This window comes from Doryrhamphus excisus, chromosome 13, assembly GCF_030265055.1.
Source record: "Doryrhamphus excisus isolate RoL2022-K1 chromosome 13, RoL_Dexc_1.0, whole genome shotgun sequence".
NCBI lineage: Eukaryota > Metazoa > Chordata > Actinopteri > Syngnathiformes > Syngnathidae > Doryrhamphus > Doryrhamphus excisus.
This window is the reverse complement of record NC_080478.1, coordinates 5,139,403-5,159,267: the sequence shown is the minus strand read 5'-3', so window position 1 is coordinate 5,159,267 and position 19,865 is coordinate 5,139,403. Positions and strand designations below refer to the sequence as shown.

General features: G+C 41.4%; 1 protein-coding gene across 2 annotated transcripts in view; it reads right to left on the bottom strand.

The window, feature by feature from the left end:
- The window catches only part of gna11b (guanine nucleotide binding protein (G protein), alpha 11b (Gq class)), a 33,025-nt gene that overhangs the window by 7,307 nt on the left and 5,853 nt on the right, over nt 1-19,865 (bottom strand). Inside the window, exons 2-6 of one of the 2 annotated variants that reach the window (XM_058090209.1) lie at nt 7,626-7,810; nt 7,156-7,310; nt 5,141-5,269; nt 2,567-2,696; nt 155-308 (exon numbers count right to left, since the gene is read on the bottom strand). In XM_058090209.1, the coding sequence (XP_057946192.1) occupies nt 155-308; nt 2,567-2,696; nt 5,141-5,269; nt 7,156-7,310; nt 7,626-7,810 (753 nt within the window). Of the gene's footprint in view, nt 1-154; nt 309-2,566; nt 2,697-4,285; nt 4,415-5,140; nt 5,270-7,155; nt 7,311-7,625; nt 7,811-19,865 lie in introns of both variants that reach the window. The other variant, XM_058090208.1, reaches the window with a different exon arrangement.

Genomic DNA, 19,865 nt, shown 5'->3' with positions numbered 1-19,865 from the left:
CATACGTGTTCATTAACTTGAGTGAAGAGCTGCTGCCGATACTGATATGGTAAGAAAGGCAATATCGAGCATCAACCCCTTTCAGGCAGAAATAATTGGGCCCGAAATAACTGCCCCCTCTGCGGGGTGCTGGCGATAGTATCGGTGATCTTACCATCAAACTCTGGGAAATAGTCCACCAAGTGCGAGTATGAGATTTTCTCCTCTAGCAGGTCCTTCTTGTTGAGGAAGAGGATGACGGAGGAGTTCTGAAACCACGGGTAGGTAATGATCGTCCTGAACAGAGCTTTACTCTCCTCCATGCGGTTCTGATGGGACAACAATATTTTGTTAAGCACCAATCTCCATATTACAGTTACTTTAAAAGAACTGATGGCGCCATCTGCGAGGGGGGGGGCTGCAGCTATGAATCCAGCAGAGGGTGCCGTCTTATCAATCCACTCAACACTTTCCAGCAGGAAGATGCTTTGACAAGACGTAATGTATAAGTACACTACTTTATACGGCATGTCTCAAATTCTTGAGATTCATTCATTCAAATTCTCTAATGTGTAAAACGGATGAATAACTGTGAGAGGCATATCACAGGGCTTAGAGCAGGGGTGTCTGAAGTGCAGCACGGGAGCCGTTTGCAGGCCGGGTTTTTTTATTGGCCAGCACCCCATTCTAAACTAGGTATAACAGGGGGAAAAACAGAAGAAAATATGATTTCATGAGAAAAACGTTGACATATGAGAAAAAAAATCATTTCAGTAGCATACAGCTCCAATTTAAAGAAAAAAAGTTATTCACTCAGGTTAGACATGCTACAGTGGTGTGAAAACATCTTTGCCCCGTTCCTGATTTGTTCACTTAAATGTTTGCGATCAAACTGTTTTAAATGTTAGTCAATGACAACACAGCTGAAAACAAAATGCAGTTTTGAAAACGTTTTATTATGAAGGGAGAAAAAAAATCCAAACCTACATGCCCCTGTGTAAACAAAGTGTTTGCCCCCTAAAGCTAATAACTGGTTGGGCCACCCTCAGCAGCAACAACTGCAATCAAGCATTGTGATAACTTGCAATGAGTGTTTTACAGAGCTGTGGAGGAATTTTGGCCCACTCATCTTTGTAGAATTGTTGTCAGGTCAGGACTTGGACTAGGCCACTCCAAAGTCTTCATTTGGTTTTTCTTCAGCCATTCAGAGGTGGACTTGCTGGTGTGTTTTGGATCATTGTCCTGCTACACAACCCAAGTTGCTTTCAGCTTGAGGTCACCAACAGATGGCCGTGCATTCTCCTTCAGAAGAATCCATGCTTTCATTTATCACAGCAAGTCTTCCAGGTCCTGAAGCAGCAAAACAGCCCCAGACCGTCACACGACCACCACTGTATTTTACTCTTATCTTATCTTTTACTCTTACTCTTTTTCTGAAATGCAGAGTTACTTTTAATTATGAAAATGGACACCCACCATCCAAAAAGTTAAAAACTGAGTATTTCCCCAAAGGTCTTGGGGATCATCAAGATGTTTTCTGGCAAAATCGAGACGAAGCTTAATGTTCTTTTTGTTCAGCAGTCGGTGTCGGAACTCTGCCATGCAGGCCCAGTGTCTTTCTTATGGTGGAGTCATGAACACTGACCGTAACTGAGGCAAGTGAAGCCTGTACTTCTTTGGATGTTGTTGTGGGGTCTTTTGTGACCTCTTGGATGAGTCATCACTGCACTCTTCTCTTGGAGTTATTTTGTTTGGCTGGCCACTCTTAAGGATCACCACACTTCCATGTTTTGATCATTTTTGGATAATGGCTCTCACTGTGGTTGTGCCTGTTGTGCTCACTTGTGTCATTTACTAACATTTAAGTGTGACAAACATATAAAAAAATGAATGATAAAGGGACCAAACACTTTTTCACACCACCGTATATGCTTATGTTCATTAAACAAGACATAATTAGTATAATGACAACAAAACAGTACAGCTGTTTGTTGAGCAATACTGTGGCTTCCTGTGGGACAAAAATGAGTGCCAAACTAACCACACTACATATTTGTTTTAAAAACAAAATGTCACATTTGGATTTTGAAGACCAGAAGCTCGGTGGATAACTCTAGCAACTAGCTAGCTACAATGCAATGCCAGTGACCGCGTGTAAATAAAAATGCAAGAATAATCTAACAGAGATACGTTTGGTAAGGATGTGATCAAACAAGTTGGCATCGCTTGTCTTTGCCTGTCTCAAGCTCAATAGTTCATTCTGTGAGCAACCCTATGTGACACAGCAGACATGTAGGATTTCCTGCCGCACGCCGATTTTTAGCGGAAATTGGCTGCCATTGATCGGTGGCCGATCGATTAGAGCATCCCTTGAAGAAAGTCATAATATTGCAAGAAGAACATTTAAAGAAAACAGTACAAATGGAAAAAAAACGGTCATTTTACAAATTTCACAATATCAAAGTGGCCCATGCATCCTTTCATTTGTCACTATGTGGTCCTCATTGGAAAAAGTTTGGACAACCCTGTATCAAAAATATGCATTTTTTTCATGGCTTTTTGAACATGTGGTGTTCATGTTTCCCACCTCGTTGTCGGACTCCACCAGGACCTGGTCATACTCGCTCAAGGCCACCAGGAACATGATGGAAGTGACGTTCTCAAAGCAGTGAATCCACTTCCTCCTCTCTGACCTCTGACCCCCGACATCCACCATCCTGCAGCCAGGATGAAGGGAAAAGAAGTCAAGTGGTTTAAATCCTCGATATTAATCGCAGGGACGGCTTCAATAAATGTTGCGACAGGTTGTTTGAATCCATCGAAAATGTGGTATCAAAAGGTAGAAGGTATGAAATACCGCCTTGACCCGAATATAAGACCTGTCGAGGCCCGTTTTTAGAAAAAAATACTTTAAAAAAAATTTACCTCCAAGACAAACGTATTACTTATACATGAAATAAAAAATAAAAAAAACAACAACTGTCTAACATCTGTTCTCCACGCGTGGATACTTTGTTTGGCCGTGGCATTTGTACCAATAACTTTTGTCGAAAACCAAATCCTACAAATACCAGTGTAAATTTCTTAAGTTTCAATGACATCATTATCTTAAAATTTGCTAACGAGTTTTTTTGGGGGCGGGTATATCCCCTCCCAGCGCGTCTTTGCGAGTGACCGGAAGAAAATCTCTGACTCACTCAGCCTTTTTAAAACAACCCGGCCTTTGCCAGACAATGGGTTCTTGTAGTTGAATAAAGGGATTTTTAGCATCCGAAGATAAATGTAGCCATCAAAGAACATACATCGGATGGATTCAACACTGAAGCAGTTTTTAAGGCGTTCCGAGTGAATGGATGCAGATATTGATAAGAATACACAAAGGAGCGATGCACCATGTGAGCGAGTCATGCATGCGACACAAGACACAAGTGCAGCTCAAGCTATGACCGGTTTGAAACTGAAAGGCATTGAAAAATATTAGACCACCTAACTGGATGTATGGCTTATTCAAACTTTCCTACCTGATGTGATCTAACTGAACTCGAAGACAGAACGTGAGCGTGACATCTCGTTCTTATAATGCTGGCACCGGCTGAGCCATTCATGAACATCTCCACTGATTCATTGCTGTGCAAATCCTCAAGAGGTTTCATCATTCTAGAGCGTCTCTCCTTGACGAGGTCACTCGTCAATCTTCGGGGGATTTGAGGCCCCCTGCTTTCATTAATTTGAGCAGCCATTTGCCACCAATCCATGGTACAAATGACATCAATTAGGCGACTATATTGTGCAAACAAATGCATGGGTGCAAGGTGGGACTGACGGTGCAACGCTGCGCCCCGGTGGTGGCCCGGTACATTTTGCTCCACAGAGACGCGCACCATTACCAGGGCCCTGCAGGACCCGCAACCCAAAAATAAACGCATCCCTCCAACGTGGAGAGGACGACCTGGTTTTTTTTTCTTATGCCAGCCAGAAAGGAAAAGAGGCAACGAGGAGGAAGACGAGAGGAGATGACCCATTTGCGACGAGTGGGCACCGGAATGTAGAACTTCATTTGCACTTCTAAAATGTCTTGTGTCCATTACACCTTTTCTTTTTTTGTTAATATTGGCTAGTTGAATCAAATAGCCCTTGGGTGTCTAGGCATGCGAGTCTGCCCTTCACAGTCGCGTATAATATTTTCTGTATTTCAGCATGGTCAGATATTTAGTCTCGAAGCTATTTTGGAGCTAGCTGCAGATTTTCCCTTGACATGGCAGTAATAAGAGCAATAATAATGGTGCGGGGTGAGTTCATTTTCTACCTGAAAATGATGCTTTGCAAGTCGAAGGGGTACTCTATGATTCCCGTAGTGGGGATGCGCACCCTGAGCACATCCTGCTGAGTGGGAAGATAGTTGGGATCTGCAATGCGATCCAGATCGGAAAGATAGCTACAGGCCAGCCAGGCGAAGAGAGAAAGAGAAAAAACAGACACAACAACAAAAAAAGAAGAGGAGAGAGACAGGATAACAGTTATATAAAGCGTGACAGGTCATTAGAGCAACCCCACCCCTTTGCCACTCCAGGAAGTGTGGATCAATCCTGTCAGAGAGAAAAAAAGCCAGACACTCAAAGAGACAAAAAAAGGGGAAGAGTTGAAACTCCACTTTCATCCTTGGAACTTTGAATATGTGGACAGTAAGGTCAAAGCAGGAGGAAAGGTTAGCAGATAAAGATGGGGTTTGAGCAGGCATGACATCAAAGATAACAGGAAGTCCACTGTGGATATTTTCTAAGCGCTTCCTCATGTATCTTTGACATCACAACACAAACCCACAAACTTCATCAGGCACGTGGTGGTTGCTCCCTCCCCCCTTCAAGCATCAGTGCAACCTGAGGCAGACCCTCAACACAACTGCAAACAAACCACTGATGTCTTCTCGCCCTGTTTCAGCTGGAGCTGCTTTGTTGGAAGGACATTTTGCTGGTTTGTTTAGCTCGAATGAGATCCTGTTCTACGTATGAATACATTCATCCCTCTCCACTTTCTGTTCTGAATTTCGCTGCTTCACTCCACAAAGTATATGAATTCATAAATCATGCGTCATCAGTGGATTTGTGTGCCGGAGTGGTGGTGATGCTGCAGTCCTGGATCTATGGGGGAGGAGGGAGGGTACCTGAAGATGACATTCTCCAGATCAAATGGGTACTCAATAATGCCCGTGGTGGGAACACGGACCCTGAGCACATCCTGCTGGGTGGGGACGTAGCCGTCCGCAGTCACACGGTCTAAATCGCTAAGATAACTGGAGATATACAGTACATGTACACATGTGGATAACACAAGCAGCACATATAGGAAATACCGTAAATGCTCTATAATGCTCTAATCATGATTCAGAGGGCATGAGAAAGCAGGAAGGAAAAACCGAGCTCAGCGCAGCAACAGAACGGTGCTTCCCATACATTTTTTACATGTGGAGGCCCGCTACAAATACATGTGGTGCTGCCTATTGGCCCTCGCTCATAAACATATTACAACACACCTGGTCTGACGGAGAGGATGCCGACGAACCAGGAGGGACTGGTGGTAGCTCGAAAGTCGTAAAAAAATTGACTGAAGGGATTTTTGGCGATTCTGACAGGAAAACCTGCTCTCTCCCTCCCGTCTAAAAGCATGTCCTGTTTTTGGCATTGACAAAAAGAAAACTCACAAAAATAAGCAACAAGTTTTTCGACTGACTTATTGCAAATGCGTCATGGTCAGCTATGCAAATTTGACAATTCCACCACACCAAATAGATAACAATCTTATGGGGAACACTGAGAATGTCATAAAAGCGCACCCGGTGACTATAGGAGACTTGTCGGTTGACTGAAGAGAGGCATTAAATGGAGCATTTACGGTATGGACCACACCTGCAGGTACGCAAGGCATTAGACATCAGTAATACACCATCAGTAATACAACACGCCCACCACTAGAGGGCACTGTACATCACATCGCAGGCCACTAAGCCTGAGGTCTTGTCAACAGAAGTGGGGAACCTGTGTCCTAACTGGGGTCCTTTTTATTTGTAGATCTCAGAAGGGACGATATTTGGAAGCCTGTTTAAGATACTGAAAGAAAAAATTCAGAATTCCGAGATACGTTAAAATTATGACATAAAAAGCCAAAATTATGACTGACATGAAAAGTCATAATTAGAAGATTCAAAACTCAAAATGACATGATAAAAAGAGATTCACTTTGTATCTCAAAATTATTCATCCCATTATTATAATTCTTGTGATTTCGAATTTCTTAACTCATAATTAGGACTCTATCTTAAAATTCTGACTTTTTATTTCATAAATATGACATCTCTCATAACTATCTCAAAAATTAGGACTGGTTTTAATCTCAGAATTGATTTTTAATTCGTCAATTGAATTTTTAATCTTAGAATTTGATTTCCTTATTTCATAACTATGGCTGCACGGCATCCGAGAGGTAAGCGCGTCGCTAGGAGACCCGAGTTTGATTCCACTCTCGGGCATCTCTGTGTGGAGATTAAATGTTCTCCCGTGCGTGCGTGGGTTTTCTCCAGGTACTCTGGTTTCTAAAAACTCCAAATTGTCCATAGGTATGAATGTGAGTGTGAATGGTTGTTTGTCTATATGTGCCCTGTGATTGGCTGGCCACCAGTCCAGGGTGTACCCCGCCTCTCGCCCGAAGACAGCTGGGATAGGCTCCAGCACCTCCGCGACCTTCATGAGGATAAGCGGTAGAAAATGAATGAATTGATTTTTAATCTCATAATTTGGGATTTTCAATCTTATTATTTGATGTTCTTTGACTTTATCTCAGAATTCTGACTTTTTTATCTCTTAATGTCATAATTTTGACTTACCTTCTAATATCGACTTTATCATAACTCAGCATTGGGATATTTTCTTTCTTTCAGTGGCTTCCATACCACAGTGATCAAACATATGTTTTGTTACTTGATATCATGAGCATACTGTATGTGGATTACATTTTTGGGCCTTATAGCGGTTCCTCAGTGGGAGTGTGTGTAGGTTGCCCACCCCTGATGAACAAGCTACAGTGCAAAGGCAATGTACTACTTGAGTGGTATGCAAAGTGTGTATTTGGGACTAGTGAGGAGCCATATTTGCACTCCACCAACATAGAGAGAGACAAACGTACTATTTAGTCGAATCAGAGAGCTGGTACTCCCGGCGGCGGTCGTAGGCCTCTTGGATCCCCGGGTCGGCCCACAGGCTTTTGATAGCCGTGATGTAAGGCTGGTCAAAGCCGTTGATTTTCTCAATGTCCACTTCTTTCACCAGCATGGCGTTAGACTGCAGAGGCAAGGAAGGGAACATACAGTCCATTCTCCAATACAAAAAAATCCACTCTATTTATTTTATATTCACCACCGGTGAATCTTATATCACACCGAAACGATTAGCAAAACTTTTCTGCCCTTCTGAAAAAACATAATAAAATAAAATTGGACCACAATCAGCACATATCCCAAGAGCACATCAGTCCTCAATTAGAGGTTGACAATAAGAGACCTGCAGCTCTCTCTGAGGGCTGGAATTGAGGGCTGCTGTTGCTCAATAATAGCCTCAACGTTGCCACCTTTTTGTGGAAATGACGTCAGCACTTACCCGATTCTGTTCGTATTTGTAGGGGATCTTTAGGTTTTCCGTGGCCCGAATCATGGCCTGCATGGAGGTGAAGATGTTTTGGTAAACGAGTCTGATGAAGCCCCTCTTGTCCTCGTCGGAGTAGCCCGCGCCGTGGATGATCCTCATCTGCTTGATGAAGGTGCTCTTGCCGCTTTCGCCCGTACCTGGAACACAGAGTCAAACACCCTGTTAGGGTTACCACATATTTTGGGGGAAAAAATACACCTTTAATGTTGCACAAAACTGCAATTATTGTGTTTTTCGGACAGAATTTGGCAGAGTGAGCAGCTAAGGAGAGGTGTCCAAAGTGAGGCCCTAAATACAGTTAAAAATGCAAAAATCTGCAGTAAATTAACAAGAATAAAGTCAAAACTTAGTCAAAGTTTTTCAAAGTTGTAGTCTCACAAGAAAAAAAATATACTTGACAATAGCAATCAAATATTATGAAGGGAAAAAACATTTTAGTCACATAAAGTTGAAATATTAAAATATATACATATATATTTCATAAGTCAGAATATTATGAGAAACACAACAAAGTAAACTTGTAATTTTTGAAACATTTTGGTTAGCAAAAAGTATGGGACTAAAGTCATAATTTTATGAGAGGAAAATTTACAAGACAAAACTAATTGAATAAAAAAACAGCAGAAATGAAAAACATGATATATATGGGAACAAAGTGGTGGTGCCAAGCTGACAGACGAGGGCTTGGTGACCCCTAATATAGCCAGTAGTACATTTAAACATTTACACTGCATGTATGTGATTGGTATTGGCTGATTTCACTGATGGATTATCGGTAAATAAAATAAATAAAATAAAACCCTGATCGAAACATCCCTATAATAATGTTGTAATATTAAGAGAAGACAGCAAAAATGAAAAAAAAAAACAGCTGTAATTAACTATACAGTATAAAGTCAAAATATTAAGAGAAAAAAAATCACAATTTTACAAGAATAGGGTGAACAAAAATAATGTCAATTTAGTAGCAAAGTTGAAGTAACTTTTTTCAGAGCATTAGGAGAAACAAAACGATGAGTACAGTTGTAATTGTTGGAAAATAGTTCAAATGCTACAAGAATTAAGTACAAATATTTTTGGAATAAACTCATAATTACAAAAGAAAAAAGAAATCTCAAATAGTTGAAGAAAATGACTAAAAACATCTGTAATTTTAAGATTAAGTCAAAATATTAAGAGAAATCAATGTTCATTTTCTGAGACTACATTTGTAATACTATGATCATTTTAGCAGCATAGAGTCGATTCGTTATACACATACATCAGCACCCAGATGCTACATGACACACAGGTACATGTCACACTTTATTATAGGCGGGTTATACTGTCCAGAGTTGAACTTGGTTTTACACTTGCATGGCCTTCATTTCATTCTAACACAGGCTCCACGGGTGCGCGCTATTGTATGACCGCCAGATAAGTTAGAAGGCACCATGCTTGGGCCATATGGTCACACTTGAATATTTGAATATGCTATGCTGTCCCCAGCTACCAAGCTTGTGAGCCATTAAAGGGACAAGGAACATTTAGTACGGGGCCACACAGCAAGATTGTGAATTAATCAACTATCAGACTAATTCATCTTGAAAAAAATGACCTCTTCTGTCCGTACAAAAAGCTAACTCATGCTGCTTTTTCTGTTTAATTAGCGGGGACTGGCTTTGGGTGTCACTTGTGTCTCCCATTGCCCGAGATGGGAAGTTCAGAAACAAGATCAGGGCTCTTGTATCGGCTGTAAAGCACAGCACAGCTGAGCCATCTAGTGGCTCCTCTGTGAACAGCTGGGGACTTCCGGCAATGCAGTCCATAATTTATAAATGCCGAACCTAACAAGCAGTTGTGGATTTTTATTTTTCTCCCCAAGGATGGGAGACGAGTCCAGGGACTTGCAACCTTGGTTTTCAGTTTCAAGTGAGCTCCAGGAGACAAAGTTTGATGCTGATTTTTGAGCTCAGGGTTTGGTGAGTTGAAGCAAATAAGCAAAATATGTAAAAACATGAAGCCAGCATTTCAAGGAGAGCTTGAGTTTACTTAAAAAAATGGTCACATGGTAGGTTTGTGCATCGAATTCTAAAAAACAGCACTCTTGTCAATTGTTCTAAGGACTAGACCAGGGGTCGGGAACCTTTTTGGCTACGAGAGCCATGAAGGCCAGATATTTTAAAATGTGTATCTGTGAGAGCCGTATACATTTTTTAAACATTGAATGCAATGTGCATTTTTATGTAAGACCAACAGTTTTAGATATAATGGGCTCTAATTACGTAGACCAGGCACACTACCCCACGCCAATGGGGTGTGGCCAGCACACTTTCGTGAGCAGCGCAGTGTCTAATAATAAATCTAATACTTGTTGCCATTAATGCAACTTCTGCTGCTGCATGGTTTTGAACCGTATTCAGTACACGTATTTCATTCTTTTGGCCATCTTCACCAGAAGGCTTGGTTCTGCAGCTTTAGCTAGGTGACTATTTGACTAAAGGAGGAAAGTTTACATTTACATGTTGACATCTCAATGACCGAGGTAGACTACCGCATTACCCAGTAATAATTGAGTTTTGGTGTTTGACCTGGAAAATATCATCAGGAAAGATAGATATGGTCGGCCATATTGCAGTAGAAAATAGATGGACGGATTAAAATGCATAAGAAAGTTGTTGATTTTGAATATTGTTTTTAACAGTCATTTCTGTGATGTTTACTTTAAAATGTTAGCAAAAATACATTTTTATTGTGGTAAGAAACGCTTGAGAGCCAGATACAGTCATCAAAAGAGCCCTACCTGGCTCCCGAGCCATAGGTTCCCTACCTCTGGACTAGACCCTCAAAGGATTAGATTGCTCCTGTCACATAGGGGATCTTTGACTCGCAATTTTGTTGTGGGTTCTCAAAAATAGCAGATTGCTCCTGTAGTAGTGCATCTTTGACTAGTGTTTTTGTAGTAAACCCTTGAAGGACTGTAGTCACAGGATCTGTGACTCATGTTTTCGTTGTAGGTGCTCAAAAACTGCTCCTGAATAGCTTTGTTAGTACTGTAGATCCTGAAAAATAGCAGAACGTGCCTGTCAAATAGTGAATTTTTGACTTGCGTTTTTACAGTCCATCCTTAAAATGGTATAGCGCTCCAGTCACAGAGGGTCTTTGGGTAGCATTTTTGTCACAGGTCCTCAATAACAGCAGACAGAGGCTCTTTGACTGCTCAAAAACAGTAAGTTCCTCCTGACATATAAGCAGCTCTTTGACAAGCGTTTTTACAGTAGATCCTTCAAATGTTAAAGGGCTCCTGTCACATTGAGGATCTCTTACTAGCCTTTTTGCTGTATGTGCTCAAAAACAGCAGACTGCTCATTACATAGAGTGGATGTTTGACTAGATTTGTTGAAGTACTGTAGACCCTAAAAAGCAGCAGATCTCCTCTGTCATATACAGGTAGTGGATCTTTGACTAGTGTTTTTATAGTAGATCCGTAAGTAGAGTAGAGTACAGTAGAGCGCCGCTGTCACATAGAGGATCTCTGACTAGCCTTTTTGCTGTAGGGTCTCAAAAACAGCAGATTGCTCCTGTCACAATTGCACTCCTGTAGTGAGTGCATCTTTGAAGTAGAAGTAGTGTTTTTGAAGTCAACCCTGAAAGGAACAGCTCCAGTCACTGTAAGGATCTTTGACTCATGTTGTAAAGCATTTGTGCTACATTTTATGTATGAAAAGTGCTCTACAAGTAAAGTTTGATTGATTGATAAACACTCAACAGCACTCAACAGCAGATGGCATGTAGTGGATCTCTGACTAATTCTGTTCTAACAGATCATTAAAAACAGCAGAACGCTCCTGTCATATAGTGACTCTTTGACAAGCGTTTTTGCAGTTGGTCCTCAAAAACAGCAGATCACTCCAGTCACAAAGAGGATCTTTGACTACTGTTTTTGTTGTCCTCAAAAACACCAGTTTGCTCAGGAAATATTGTGAAGCTTTGGCCAGCTTAAAAACAGCAGAATGTTCCTGTCATATAGTGGCTCGAGCCCCTTTGGAGTAGGTCCTTAAAACAATATAGTGCTTTTTTCCCACATGAAGAATCTTTTACCAATGTTAGGTCGCTCCAATCACATACAGTAGAGAAACTTTTTTGCTGTAGGTCCTTACAAGGATCTAATCGCTCCTGTCAGAGGATCTTTGACAAGCTGTTTTGCAGTAGAGCCTTAAACACAGCAGAACACTCTTGTAATATGGAGTCGTGATTCTCACGGCCCCAAAGTGGTTCGCAGACCCATTCTCAGTCATATAAATCTTTTCTTTTTTATACATTTGTTACAGTGTGGCAGTCCTGTCACTTGTTGAGGCCAAGGCAGTGCACTCATTCAGTAAATAAAAGATATCCGAGTTGAAAAATGTATGCAATGTGGGTCACGGCTTGTCATTTCAGGGTGATGGTGGGTCCCACAGCATACCAGTTGAGAACCACTGGTACAGAGGAACTTTGACCAGTGTAAGTATTTTGCATGTGTTTTAATTTATGACTAAGATACTACAGTATGGAGGGATAGATACTTTTGAAATTGAATAACTGAATAGTATAATAACCCTGGTCTAAATCCTCCAAACATGGCTTTGTTGTACCAGCTGACTCCCTTCCATGATGAATTCCCACTGCCAAGTGCTCATAATTGACATATTAGCTTTCTGAGGAATTTTCCTGCTGGTTGAAAAGTGAGCACACTGGAAACGAGTTTCAAGGCAGCGGAGGAGGAGGAGGACGCGCTAATTTAATGAAGATAATTAATCTGGCCTACATTCTGCCTTCAACGCTGCCTGCGACAAAAGGTGACAGCGGGGGTCTTTGTCAAAACAAAAGAAAAGGAAAAAGAAAACTTCCTTTTTGTGCTCCTCGTGTTGAGCCTGAAGGCTCATTGCAGGATTTCATGGAGAGATCATTTTAAACAGCAGCAATGAGTAAAAAAAAAAACAAAAATGTTTGCCAAATACATATCATACACACCCACTAGCTTGTTTTTGTTGCCTGTATTTGACACAATGTGCTCTGCATGGCTGCAGACTCCATCCTTGGGTCATGACGGCATTTCAGTAAATTGAAGAGGGATCAAGCACATACATAATATCTGCAAACTGTAAAAACACACACACACTCATCTCAGCACCACCTACATTCAAGGTTTTTGAAGAGCAGCCATATTTCTGTCACCATGGCAACCCCTCTTACCGTCTCCCTTGTTCTTTTTTCTTCCATTTCTGTTGTTTTTTTTATCCCCTCCCATCCTCCCCCTTCACTCTCCTCTCTTTCGTAGCAGACAGTAAATAGAACCGCGGGGCCCTCAGGCTTGCTCTGTGCTCTTCATCTTTTGGTCGGCCGTGGAGACGAACAAGCGGTTTTTGGGTTACGGGGCGGGGGCGGTGGGAAGCTGGTGTGTGAGGTCGGTTCAAGGCGTTGTAACACCACAGATTGCAAAAATGCAGAGGAGAGGAGAATATGCCTTAATTGGGGATGCCAAAGTAGTGTAGCCATTCAAACACGACTAGAAATGGCTGGAACAGGCATGCCAGGCCAGTCGGTGGCAGTGTCTCTTTATTAAGAAGCACTGCACACACACACACACACACACACACACACACACTAACTGCACTTTACCGGAAGATGTATCATTTGGTTTGAAATTGAAGATAATCATGAAAAGTCTGTATTAGTGGATTGTTACAGGACATTCAGTTTAAGACCTACACAGTTACACAGTAGTTAGGCAGGTCCAAAGTGGCTGATGTTTTGTTGTACAAAAACAAACAAAAAAAGACAAAAAGTCATAATATTTATAACAACATTATGGCATAATTATTAGGCATAACATTGCAATACTCTGACAAAACATTCTGTGTATTTTTGCAAACATTTTGCAATATCAGTAAACAAAGCAGAGCAGAATTAAGAAAAACTTGTACAAAACTCAAAACAGTTGTGCTACTATGCGTCACTGCGAAAAAATATATAAATAAACCTTAAAATTAAATAACAGCAAAAATGGAAAAAGTAGCACATCTGTGGTGTGCAGTGAGGGCCAGCAAGGTCTCCTCCGCTGGCCTAAGCACTGACCTACATTTTAAAATAACATTGTAGTATTTGTTCTATGAACTGATATTGACTCCCATCACTTTGTTATCTTCATTTCATGTTCTTGGCTGCAGCGCTTCCAGTAGAGTATGCGTATGTTGGGTTTTTTTTGTCCAATCAGATGATTTCAACTTCTTTGTGTTGCTATAGCAATGTAGCAGTAGAATCAGGTTCCTGGAAATCCTTGTGAGGTCGCTCTCCAATTCACACTATTGCAATGTGGCTGTTTTATTTCCGCTAGCTTGCAGGCCCCCACTTCTGATGGGTTGATCCATCTAACCATCTACTTATCTATACAGGCAACCATGGTGCCAAACATTAAAAACTGAGAATTAAAGTATAGGACACATCCATGCTGGGCACCCTTGCATGTGCATCTGCAAAAGTGCCTCTTCCAAGCAACCCAAACTTGCACTTATAACAGCGGCAAAGCAAGCCGGTTCCGATCCGTTTGCTGTGTTGTCATACCCAATAAAAAGGTGCCTCTCCAGAGGTGACGGCGAGTATATTTGGATGATTGCTGGCTGTTTCAGCTCAGGATCATTCACCAGCTCAAAGTCTGATTTATTTCTCGTGACCCCGTCACAAGATCCCCTCCACACAGTCGTGTCCCTCTTTCATCAGCCGGCACACTGCGGGCCTCTGTCTTCCGTCTCCTCCCCGGCCGCAACCCTTTTTACACGCCCTTACCAGACCGAGATACCGCAACCAGCCTCCTTACCGCCCCCTCCCTTTAAGGTTGACAAGGAAGTACATCTCTCCCTTCTCATCGCTCTCTGTCCCGGTCAAGAATTTTGAATATTCTTACAATCCTATCCATTCTCTTTTGGCATGACCTAGAAAAAGGAGGTCACCTTTTAATAGCGCTCACACACATTCACGCACACAGTTGAGTTTGATGATGTAGTCCTGTTCTAGCTAAGAACAAGTCAGAGCTTGAATGATGCAAGGTAGGCTCGCCGCCCACACGTACACACACATAAAAACATGCACTCCAGGCTCACCCGATGACAAATAAAGCTCAAAATGGAACAAGTTCATTGAGTCCATTAAGAGACAATGTATACATCATGGCAGCTTGCATGGAGGATACCCTTGCCAGCCTTGGTGATGCTATGCTTAGACAGTGGAACCTTGGTTAGTGTATGCCCCGGTTCGCGTGGTTTTTGCTTAAAGTAAAAAATATATGCGAAAATTTAGCCTCGATTTGCGTACATTTATTGTACAATATGACATGTGTCGTGTTGTTAACATATTGTGTAAGTCCAACTGTGTTCTTAATTTATTTTTAGCACAAAATTCCTCGATGGCATCCTTGGAAGTCAGCTAAGTTACTCATCTATGATGTCATCAGCGATTTGCTCTCAAAAATGATAACACATAATACTGTTACATGCACAACATAATTGTAAATGACCCAAAAAGCACTAACGTTGCAATCAATTTAGCAACGCGTTGAAGTGCTAATCTTGCCAGCATGCGTTACCTCGCTCCATCAGGTTGACAACACGTCAAAGCGCTAACCTTGCCAGCCTGTTACGTCACTCCATCAAGTTAGCAACATGTTGAAGCGCTAACCTTGTCAGCCTGTGGTACCTCGCCCCATCAGGTTAGCAATGCGTTGAAGTGCTATCCTTGCAAGAGCTACCTTACTTCATCAAGTTGACAACACATTGATGTGCTAACCTTGCTAGCCTGTGTTACCTCACCTCAAGAAGTTAGCAATGCATTAGGACGCTAACCTTGTCAGCCAGTCTTATTCCAAGGTAGCAGTGCTAACCTAACTGGATGATTTCATCGGGCCAATCATCCAGTCCAGTCGTGCACACACAGCCGCACTAGTATGCGCTGCTAAACTATGCTATCACATTCACTACTTCAATTTTTGCATTTTATAGCTCTATTTAGAACCTTCCTTAAGATCCAACAGTGCAAAACATACATTATTGCAATGAATACATACATTGAAGGCCATTGACAAACACACTATGCACACCCTCACTCTGCACCGGCCTATAGTACGACAAGCTTCCCAACACGTGCTTCCAGGTGTTGCCGTGTTGGTGTCTCAGGGTGTGCTGGTGTGTGTCTCAAGACAACAAACTGGAAATACACGCCATAGCGTGCTTGGCACATAACAAGCATGCAAATTAAAGAACCTCAGGGGCCATTTAAATGCAAACGGTTACAAAGGGAGCACTATTATTTACATGACAAGGTCCTTCTGGAGCCTGGAAACACAAATATTTAAATGTTTAATATAAAACAGTTCTCAAATTGTTAACAGGACCGCCAATCAGTAGCAAAAGTACAGAGAAATTACAATCAATGGCAGTATATGGCCATATGTATTATACACGTTTTACTTGCATATATTAATTAAAAGACACGTAACAATATTATGTATATTTATCTTTATATAATATAGTTTTGGGAAATTATTCTATATAGATGATGTTTTATGAACAAAACCTATGTGTGGACAAGAGGCCAAAAGGCATCGAAAAATATGTTGTTGTTTTTTTAAATACCCATATTTGTGTGGAGATGTTCTTGAAACTGGCAAAATGTAAAAAAAAATGTACTGGAAGAGCAGTGAAGCATCAAAATTAGGGGTGCAACAATACAGATAATTCAAGGGTCGATTCAATAAGTTTTTTACAAAAGGGAAAAAAGTTATTTTACAAGAATAAAGACAAAATATTGACAAAAACTAACAAGAAAAGGTAATAATTTTATGAGAATAGAAAGAGGTGTAATATTATGAGGAAAAATAATGTCAAAGAGGACAAAAGTTGCAATATTACAGGAATAAACTCGTAATATTAGGAGAAAAAAACAATGTTATCATAGTAACTACGTTGAAATATTAAAAAATACATACAAGTTAAAATATTATGGGAATAAAGTAAGGATCGAACGATATGTTGGGTTTTTTTGCCCGATGCCGATTTTTTTGAAATCACCCTTTGCCGATTTTGCTTGGGCCGATATTTGTGGCCGATACTGCTTTTGCTCCTTCAATTTATATGAAAAAATGACAATGATAACAAATATTACGGGTCTCAAGTTTAAACAAATATTTATTGAAATGTAAACACTGAACACAGTAGGATTCAGCTTTCTTAAACACACATTTCAACGGCATTATTCATTTTAAAAGGAATAAATATTCAACCATGTGCAAAACATTTCTGCCGTAGTTTAAGTTTTATCTTGCATCGATGTGATGACTGCTCCTCCGCAGTGGGACCCCCCCCCCCACCCACACACACAAACAAACACATCACACTAACACAATTTAGTACGATACATAAAAGATTTCTCTCATCAATAAAGTTTGTGTTGTGCACGCTAAAGACCTCTGATAGCAGACACGTGTGTGTGCATGCTCGGAGAGAGCGCACACACATAATACGACACACATTTAACCTCAGCCCGGCATTGGCTGAGTGAAACTCCTCCAAACACCATGGGACTGAATTGCCAAGGTTGCCATTAAAGCGGTGTTGGTATCAGCTGTACATATTAGCCTCCAACTACATCAACAGCTCCCTAATTCCAACGGTAGGCACTTTTAAAGATGAAGCATTCAGCAGCATTCCTGGTTTTCAGACCCACAAACTAAACGATATTTCCAAGCATGTTATTGCATACACTTGGCGTTCATGTTTCCTATTTCAAAGCAGGTGGCAATATTTCTACTAAGTTTAACTGTTAGAGGCTAATTAAAAGTTGAATACGTACCCTTGTTGTGATTCACCACTTTTGCAGTGTGGGAGGGGTACCGCGACTGCATGTGTTGCAGGGTCCTCCGGCAACACTAAGCTGCCCAGCAGATGCCTGTCTGGAAATCATGCGGCGGACCCATGCGCGTATCAGCCGATTCCGATTCAAGTAAAGAACGCAAATATCGGGCCGATGTATCAGTCGATCCTTAGAATAAAGTGATAATATTAGGATTTACACATCCAGTTTGCTATTGAACATTACAGTTATGAAAAACACCAATGATCAAATGATAACACCAATGATAAAGTATTTGACTATACAGCCAAAGGCAACACATCAAAAACTTTTTTTCCAATTCATCATAAAATACCAGCAACAATAACTACATGTTATAGCAATTCCATATTGGGTTCCATGGCGTACATGACATAATGGCCTTTTTATTTATTTATTTTTAAAAAGGTTTTGCATGGAAGGAGCCACTCCAAATGCAACCAGGACTTAATCACCAACTTATTTTATCCGGAATTTGGATAATAAAGATAAACAAAATGCCCTTTTGCATGCCGCTTGAAATGCCGCAAATCAAGAGGGAGACTTTGATGTCAGTGGACGTTTGTGACTTGGGTTACAGTATCATTGGATGGAGACCACTGTATCGGTTCAACAATACCCGTTGTTTCACCACTTGTCGGCCTGTAGCCGTAACCTTAGGGCGGTTGAGTGATGATAGGAAATGAGCAAAACAAGTTTACAGCACTGGCTTGATAAACAATGAAGAATAGTCCAACAGTACTTCTGTCTGCAAAAAAACTCTTGCTTGGCTGCTAAGAACTAAAAACAGACAAGACACTAGATAGCGATGCTACTTAAGCCAGTGCTTTTATTTTGGGGGAGTCTCATCATGGAAATTCTACAAGATATGCCCACACATGGGCAAAACCTAATATGCACGACGGCTACACCACATTTTGCCGTGTCCACATTTGCTTCAAGCGTAGCTCGTGCCCCCCAATCCTAACACACGTCCACCAGCACGCCAAAATGGAAGCGGTAACAAAAAAGATCAAGTGACAGAAGTGGAAAATAGTGATGAGAGGGTAAGTGTGGGCTGTGATGTACTGTACTGTACACGCGTGGCAGCTGGTGGGAGTGAGCCGGCATGAATGCGCCACCCTGTCATCACAGAGGGGGCCTGGAGGAAACTGGCAGCGGGCAGGAAAGCAGGCTACGTCCCCCAGCCGTAGAGACGGTATGTGGGACAGTCGCCATCTAGCCTCAATCACCCCGAACCTCCAGAGAACCAGACGTGACCCCATTTATGAATGTGTGTGTGTGTGTGTTCATCTGACTTAACTCGTTTAGCAGGCTTGCCTTTGGATGACGGTGAATTGCAAACAAGATGGCTACAGTGTGCAGCTATTTCAATTGAAGTGGAAAATGCGAAAAAGGTAGCGTCCACAGCAAACAATGCTAATGTTAAACAAACTTAAACATCACACAAAGACAACTTTTCCACGGCCCTCACATGTGATCCATGACAAACAAAGGCTGTCATTCTCAAAAACAAATCCCTCTGCGTTCATCCAAAAGTAAACAGGTAACATTTCCAGTCAAGGAAACGAAAGAATGTTCCAAAAATAGTTCAGAAAACGAGAAAAACTGTCACTAGAAAAACTAGACTCAAGATGTAAGGTTTCCAGAAAACGGCTACTGACTACCAAAAACAAGTCCTGAATTCAAGCTGCCTCTAGTTTCCATTTACAATTTCAAAGCAACCAACGTAACCTATTCTGCAGGAAACAAGCCACCTAAAGAGTCGGCCTAGACGAGCTGCTGACAGGAATGCTATGTGCGCTATGCGCTGAGCTATGTGCGCCTCAACACGCGCTCCGCGAAGCCACCATGACAAATGCATTGGAAGTCCCGGGAGGATGTCATGGTCTCATCTGCATAACTGTCCATGACGCTTTTGCATGCACAGTCCCTCATTTATCGCTGTTAATTGGTTCCAGGCCCGATTGCGATGAGTGAATTCCAGCGACGTAGGATTTATGAATTGAGAGCAGGTTTCCAAATACAGGTTTTAACATTATTAAAGCCCTGTAGACATCAAATAATAGTCACTTTTACACTATTATCCTTTGTTTACATTACATAGCTATAGGATCAGGTAGCATAGCAAAGTAGTTAACTCCTCCAATTTACTTCTAAACTTATGCAAGAGGAAGAGGGACAAAGAAGCCATAAACTTACCACTTCCACACAGAATGAGAGGACAACCTTTTTACCATTCAATCTCAGACATGGCAGGTCAGCTCGGCTCTGCTGGCTCAGTAGTCATTT